At 40.1% G+C, this 8,176-nt stretch overlaps 1 protein-coding gene across 1 annotated transcript in view; it reads right to left on the bottom strand.

Moving 5' to 3' along the window:
- Positions 1-299: 299 nt before the first annotated feature.
- Positions 300-8,176, bottom strand: part of ABCA13 (ATP binding cassette subfamily A member 13) — a 408,916-nt gene continuing 401,039 nt past the window's right edge. Inside the window, exons 60-62 of the mRNA XM_001496546.5 lie at positions 2,529-2,634; positions 1,181-1,318; positions 300-525 (exon numbers count right to left, since the gene is read on the bottom strand). Coding sequence (XP_001496596.3) covers positions 430-525; positions 1,181-1,318; positions 2,529-2,634 — 340 coding nt within the window. The 3' untranslated portion in view covers positions 300-429. The remainder of the gene's footprint in view (positions 526-1,180; positions 1,319-2,528; positions 2,635-8,176) is intronic.

The raw sequence follows: 8,176 nt of genomic DNA, 5'->3' as shown, positions 1-8,176 counted from the left end.
AGGAACTATTTCCTAAACAAATAAATTAGGAAAGTTTTCAGCTTTGGGAACCTCAGCTTCATTAAAAGTAAAATGAAATGTTTGGAGTGGACAATCTCTGACAGCCTTTCCAGCTCCAAAATGTCTCAGTCTGCGCTCTGTGGATTCATTCACGCCTGTGTCACAAAGAAGCTGGCCTCATCTTGGCTTGGCAAAGAGAGTAACCCTCGGGCAGGAACTCCTCAAAAGTCTGCAGAAAGAATGACCTTTCAGTTGGCTGGTTATTAATTAACAAAGAGTTTCAAAACAGAAAATGAAGGAGAGAATGAAATTTGACTGCCTGGAGCATGTCTTCCTGCTCTTGTGCTGCGCACTCACTCCTGGGATCTTTGAGTATTAATTTTAACGAAAGACAAGGTTTAGGCCTCTTCAAAACATCTTTCTCAGTGCTTAGCTTGGCAGGTGATGTGGTTGGTGACAGTCAGTGGACGGATCGGGAGCCGATGGTGGAGTTTGCTGTTGCTCAGTGGCAAAGTTAATAAATACCTGAAAGAAATGATGAAAACAATTGTCAACCTATAAGAACACTTGACTTCTTGTTCTCCACTATTATAAGGAAGAACATACTCTTAAAGCTTTGCCTAACTTTTCCTAAAATCCACAAAGCCTTCATTCATATCACCCCCTCTGAAATCACCATAAATAGGTAAGTCCATTGAGACCAAACTCCAGGATTGAGAAACATTTCTGGACAATTAATAAATAACCTGGAAATTCTCCAAGGCTTAAGCATAGCTTTAGAATGAAGTGTTGATTTAATTTTACATTCTGGCACCCTCAGCAAACCAAGCACTTTTCTTCCCAAAGTTAGCTATCAGTCAGTTACAGGCAAGGCCCCTTAGTCATCTGGGGCATGGGTAAAGTAGAGAAGAGAAGGTTAATGGGACATGATTTTCCTACTGAATGCCCAATGTGGTTATGAACAAAGGGAAACCCTACTGAATACACACCTTGAGTGGAGAGCAGACAATAAACAAACCTCCTAACACTCACCATCCTTATTAGAATTTTATAAAATCAAACAGTGATTAATTAAAAGAAATGATGACCTCAAAAAGTAATCTGGCTGATTTTTAAATCAGCTGGGCTAGGCCTCAAACATACCAAAATGCAACATGGTGAGTCCTTCCAGATACTATACCTGTTCCAGAGTAGTTTGGTTAATGGAGTAATGTCTGATATTCAAGAAGTTCTTATTATTCTCTAGAACTTTGAACAGGTCAGCTAAGCATTCCCATCTTTTTGGCACATGATATTCCAATAAATTCAGGCGCTGCCCCTAAAAGCCAAAAAGAAAAATTGTATCACATGATTAGAAATCATTAAACAAAATTGATCATACTATATTTAATTGTCAACTAAATTATCTTTTTTCAAATCACACATTGAAATACCATCTAGGTATGTGGGTCAGTTTTGTGAGTCTCCAATGAATGCTTATTAACAACAATTACCGAGAGGCATATTTGGTAAGTGGTAGTCCCCTGGGTAGAGTTGCTATTCTGCCCCTTATTTGCCCCAACCTTCCCACAGGCATAGGGAAGGCCTCTCTAAGGGGTAAAAAGATGCTTAGCAATAGTTGAGAAGTAGGAAGTTAATGTGGCGTAACAGAGACATCCAGAGGCACCCTGCACTTCACTGGGACTTGGGTTTAATTCCCAATTGTCCTCACCATTGTCTGAGCACTCTCGGTAAAATATTTAACCTTTCTGAGCCTTGTTTTCAGATGTGCAAATGGAGATATCAGCGACTGTTTTATAGGGTCGTTTAGAGTGGTATTTGAGCATGAACGCCTGTGTCCTGCACAGCATGCTTCTTACCTGGTAGGATTTTACACAATGGTTCTTGTTGAATTATATAGGTAATAGCTACTTTATAGACCACAATCTATTAGACGTTATGATAAATTAGAATCACATAGTTCTCCAAGAGATTTGTAGATGGTGCTCTCAAACGTTACTGTGCATAGATTACACCCGGTCACCCTCTTAAAATGCAGATTTAGATTCAGTAGGCTGAGGCCTGAGATTCTGCAGGTTAACCAGCTCCCAGGTGATGAAGATGCTGCTCGTTCAGGGATCACACTTTGCATCAAGGTTGTAGAGGATTATGATCCAAGCACAGGGCACTTTTGAAATAATGCCCCACAGCAAATAACATGGAAGAAATTAACTTTCACAATCTTCCATTCTGAACAAAAATGAGCTGTGCAATGGAGTTGTGCCCACAGACGTGGGTGGATGAGTAACTGCAGTCCACTCTGGGTGACCCAACAACTGGACAAGCAGACTTGTCCTTCACAATGGTCAAGCAATATCCACTGTCCACGCTAATTTTGGTGGGGAGGTGTGACCTATACTTTGCAATGAGGACAAGACAACAGGCAGTATCTTATGACAACAGAGAATTAAAACAAGAAAAAAGACAAGTGCATTTATGAGATTGTTTTTAGCTGAAAATAAAGAAGTAATATAGAATATGAGCACTACCTTAAACTGGATTCCTGGAAAGTAGAGCTTCAAGCAGTCAGAAATAGCGTTGTGTTGATTTGCTTCCTTATGTAGCCAAACCTTGACTGTATAACCATCACCAAACCTGAGAGTTGAATGAAATAAAACTATAGTTACTATTATATGGACCTCCATTGGATAAATTCTAAACTCACGAACACAGGGAGGCAGTAAAAGAAAGTAACTTTTCCAAATTGTTGGGAGATTTTGGATTCTTGAACATATAATAATACTCAGAAATTAATTACAGCTCAGTTATGCAGTTTGCTCTAATTCATAGCACAGACACACTGATCTTAAAAAGAAATCATCAAGTCCTGGAATCAACATCTATTTAACAAAAAGAGGGCAGGCGAAAATGCAAACTATGGAAGCAAAGTGCTGAGTTACAGAAGTCAGAACTGGGCTGGGGACTAAGGATGAGAAGCATTACTGCTTCAAGGTCTGTAATGATTAAAGTGTGGCTGGGAAGGATGAAAGGGAATGCATAAGTACTTTAGCCAGGCATTCATTTGTTTATCACGTACAACAATTCTCTCAACTGTACTTCAAGCCAGCATGTGCAGTGACTGCAAGGGAAGCTGCTGGCCCAAGAGGCACTGTTCCTAACATTGCAGGGTTGTAGACGGTTGCTCGGCCAGTGTATGAGCAATCACGTGTGAGGTTACATTCACACCATAGAGCAATCTCAAATAGTAACCTTCAAGAATTTATGAGGCTCCCAAACACTTTTTATGTTTGTTATTCAACTGCATATCCCAGGTGCCTAGCATGCTGTTGGGCACATGATAGCTTCTCAACAAAGATCTGTTGAATAAAAACAAGTACATGAATGTATCATAATGATAGCAATTTTTGTCAGTTTTGTTCAGTGATGTATCTACGCCAAGTACCTAGAACTACTACCTGTTAGTTGAATGATTGACTGAATGGCATGCCCAGAGCCTTACAAGCACCTTCATTAAAAAAATATTATGGGGAAAAAATGTGTTACATTTAAGTAAATTTTCCCTAAGTGAGGTTGACCCTAACAAGTTTATGGTCAAATTATTTTTCAGGTGAATCTACCTGGTGAAGAAGAGGGCCAAGAGAATGTGACCTTGTTTCAGCAACATGGATCAGCCTGGCGTGCACTCCCTGAAATTTTAACCTGGGTTCCATGTTCGTGCCTTTAGCCCTGATTTCAAATTTTGCTTGAGATCTGTGTGTGGCCTCAAGTGCCTCCCATAGTTTAGAGTTGATGGTTTTCAACTGACTCATGGCTGACAGCTGGTGGAGACACTGACAAAATATAAACGAAAGCAGACAGAGAAGCACCTCCCTAGCACTTCTTCTCAGCTATCTTTAAGAATTTCTTGAGGCCAATGAGTGGGTCAGTCCAGGAGGGGTGTGTTTCAGCTGCTCCTCTTCTGCTTAGGAGGACATGTCAGATGCTGAGCTGCTGATTAACAAGGGTCACTAATCCATCTTCACCAAATCCTCCCAAGTGGGTGTGTGCTTTGTGTTTCACATGGGGAAGAGACTGAGGACCAGAGAGTTGAAGGGGCTTCCCATGGTGAGGTGTGTGTTGTATGAGCTGCTACTCTTCAGCGAGCTCTTAGCTGTGTCTGGCATAAAGTTGAGTCCTACGTGGATGTTTGGGGATGGAGATACGTTTCTGGTCTGGTGGTTATTACCATTCTGAGGGTGTGGCATGAAGCAGTGTTTGTGCTATTGATGCTGGATCCACGTGGATGGCTCGGGTTTGAATCCACCTCCTCCCTCCCTCCCACTAGATGTGTGATCCTGGGGACTCAACTTTTCTCACCTCCGTTGCTTCATCTAGAAAATAGGCTAATAATACCAGCTACTTGATAAGAGTGTTAGAGAACTGAATGAATTAATCCTTGCAAATCACTTGGAACAGCATCTGGCATGAGTAAGTAAATAAATATATAATGAAATTTAGAATATGTACAGGATATAACCAAAATGGAAGAATGCTTTCTTTGGTGTGAAGAGCTCACAATTTATTCGGGGAACTTAGATAATAGCAGAGGAAACAATTAGAACACAAATCTGAAGTTCTTACCACATAAAAACACAATGGTATGAGGGGACAGTAAGCAGAGAGATGACCTCACTCTTTTATAGACATTAGGATCCAATTTCACCATTAGCAAAATTGCAGCCGTATGGGCATATTTTGTTCACCTATTTGAAAAACTCATGCTAAATTCTAGCAATTGTCTAATAAATTCTCACTGTAAGTATGTCTACATATTGATATTTAAAATGATTTCAGAATGAAGTTGTATTTGGACTAAGTCACTTCCAGCTTTACCCTAGAGAATCTAAATTATATACTTCTTTAAAAAAAGTAACTCAAGAGACAATGTTCCTGAAATAGGTTAGCAAATTACTCAAGAGCTCTCTAGAATAGTCAATAAGACTTCCAGACAGAAAATTCTAAAAGCATGGTGTCATCAATAACTAAGAGAGTCATTGTCAATTATCAACTTCATTTATGATGCAAGCATCTAATATATATTTACTTTCTTGTTTCTGCCTATAACCTACACATTTATGCCAATGATTTAAATTCCACAATGGATTTATTTGATTCGTATATTTTCCACAGTCTGAAAGCTTTCAAAGTAGCCTAAAAGTCATTCGTTTATATAGTCACTCATTGGTCCAACATTTCTAGATAATTCATTATGTCTACATCATTTGCATAGTCAATGCTCACATAAAGACAAATAAACAGCATTGTCTGCCGGTAAAGGTGCCTCTAAGAAATATTCAACCACTGTTTGTGATACATTTTGGTACCATGAACATTAAATTTAATATATGTAATAAATGCTAAAATAGATGAACAAGCAATGTACTAGTGGAATAATAAACACACATATATTTTAAAAGCCAGACATTTCCAGAGTACAGTGAGAGAGGGATGAGGGGCCAGCTAAGTGAGGGATAGAAAAGCAAACACTTATGGGAACACTTGACTGATGTACAGCTGGCAGCCCTGTATTAGAAACTTCCTCTTGTCATCTCAGTCCTCACAGTGACCCTGCTGACAGAGGAGAAAACCAAGAGAGAGCACTAAGCACAATAGTACTGTTGTGGAGTACTGTGAGCACACAGTACCCCATTTTATCCCCACAGATTTCAGTGCTGCTACTTCTGTCTCTATTTTACAGAAAAGAAATAGAATCACATGGAGGTCAGGTAACTTGCTCAACGTCACGCACCTCAAAGGGAATGGAGGAAGGCACAGCCCCTACACTGGTCTGTGGAGTTCAGACTCCAGCGTGTAGTGCGGTCTTGTCTAATTGTTCATGCTCATGGCATTCTTTACACCAAAGCTTGCATATCCAGTAGTTCATTTTACTTGTACAAACACCTTGTGCACAGAATAGAACAGACGGCATTTCCTCTTTATAAAATTGTGCTGTCCAAAGAGGTCTAGAGATGTTTCACTGTCACTTAGCTTATTATTGGCAGAGATGGGACAGAGCTGGCCTTCTTACTCCAACACCATGTTTCTTCATCTCAAGTGCCTTTACTATTTCAACTTCAGTTAAGTTTGGTTCAAAAAACTTTCTAATCGTTGCATATGCAAATCAGAATGGCTGCGAGGATTAAGGATCAAAGATATTAACATAAAGAGAGCCCCTGACAAGCAACAAATAAGAGCAGCCTCCAGCAGCTGGCATCAGCATTCCTCCGGAGGAAGAAACCGTCTTGGAGAAAAACTTCCATAAGCTTCAAAGTTTAAAGGCAAGATCTCAGTGGGTCGATGACACAGCCTCACAATAAAGATAAGCTTGATCCATATTAACATACCTCTCTCCATGAAGAGACTACTGCCAGGGTGTCTCTTTCTTCCTTCTTTGTTTTTTTTTTAGGAAGATTAGCCCTGAGCTAACATCTGCCGCCAATCCTCCTCTTTTTGCTGAGGAAGACTGGCCCCAAGCTAACATCCATGCCCATCTTCCCCTCCTTTATATGTGGGATGTCTGCCACACATCACTTGACAAGCTGTGCAAAGGTCCACACCTGGGATCCGACCCAGTGAACCCCAGCCTGCCAAAGTGGAACATGTGAACTGAACTGCTGCGTCACTGGACCGGCTCCTAGAATGTCACTTTCTTAACTGACTCCATCAGCCATAGATCCAGAATTCACAGTGTGGGTGAAAGTTGCCACTGGGAAAGGCCCACAGAACTGTCTCAGAACTCAGGGGACTGTGATAGCTTCAAAGGGGCACGTATATCTGGTGATGGATAAAATCCAGACTATTGGTGGTGAGCGTGATGCAATCTACACAGAAACTGATATATTATAATGTACATCTGAAATTACATAATGTTATAAACCAATATGACCTCAATAAAATAATTTAAAAAAAAAAAAAACTAGAAGTCTTCCATTCAAAGCCAAACTCCTTAGCTCCGTGACCAGGCTCTCCGTGAGCTGATGGATGCCTTCCTCTATGACCTCTCTTCAGTCGGCCCCCACCAGATCTCCTTCCCTCCACTCATTCAACACTTTTACCTAGTGCTCCGTGTGCAAGGCCCTATTCTGGGCTTGGAGGCCTTTGTTTCAGAAGCTCCCTTGAGCTCTTGGGGAATTGGGATACTCTTTCCTTATGCATCTGGGGGTGTGGAGCATTCTTCCACCACATCAGCTGTGAGAGTAGTGCTACTTGAGGTCAGGACTCCTAGGCTCTTTTGCCTGGAGCCCATTCATATTTGATAAATTAGTGAAAGAATTAAATCCCTTGTTAGAGTTTGATGTAATGAGAAAAATATTTCTTTCTTAACAGCAGTGTGTGTTGAATATTTCTACAATTTTCCTTTCTTTTTGGAATAATTGAAAAGGACCATTTTAAAGCATGGCACAATAGCCAGGTCAGCAGGATGGAAAGACACGTGCCCTCATCTCCATCACTATACCATTTTCACCCACCTAACAAGCACCAGAGACCGTTTTGTCTTCTGGGTGGTGAGATTATAGCTATAAGACATGATCCCTTATTCAACCTCCTGTGTTTTTTATGATCTCTGAGCGTTTTCCTTCATTTCAGAAATACCCTAGAATTTAGATAAATAAAACATACCTTTCAAAGCTGACAATATTACAAGAGATTTTCCATATTTCTCAATCTTGACAAATTGGTATTTATTTTTTTTCCTTTTCATTCTTAAAGAGAATGTTGAGGTATAAATGTAACTATTATCCATGAAGTTGAAATTCTGACACCGTGATTTCTACACTGAGTAACAGAAGACAACTTTTGCTTAGAGCATGGAGGAATGCCCAAAGGTTCTTTATTGCTGAAATAAACTATTTATGTGATTTTTTTGATCAATAGAAGAATAAGAAAAGCTCCTAAATGTGGAATAATCCTCCTTCATAAAAGTAAAGGACAATAAGACACTACAAAAATCAATGAGTAGGCTGGTTCAATTTAGTAGAAAGCTATATAAGCCATCTGAAAACAAGCAAAGAAACACGTAAGCAGGAGTTCATGTGGTCTTATCATTCTGTAGGACCCCATGAGCAGCCTCCACTGAATCTCAGTAAGAGAACATAGGCCCTAAAATGGAAATGCTACAAAGTGGCACATTTTCCTA

This window comes from Equus caballus, chromosome 4 (genome assembly GCF_041296265.1).
Source record: "Equus caballus isolate H_3958 breed thoroughbred chromosome 4, TB-T2T, whole genome shotgun sequence".
Classification (NCBI taxonomy): Eukaryota; Metazoa; Chordata; class Mammalia; order Perissodactyla; family Equidae; genus Equus; species Equus caballus.
The sequence above is the reverse complement of the archived record's forward strand: the minus strand, read 5'-3'. Positions and strand labels throughout refer to the sequence as shown.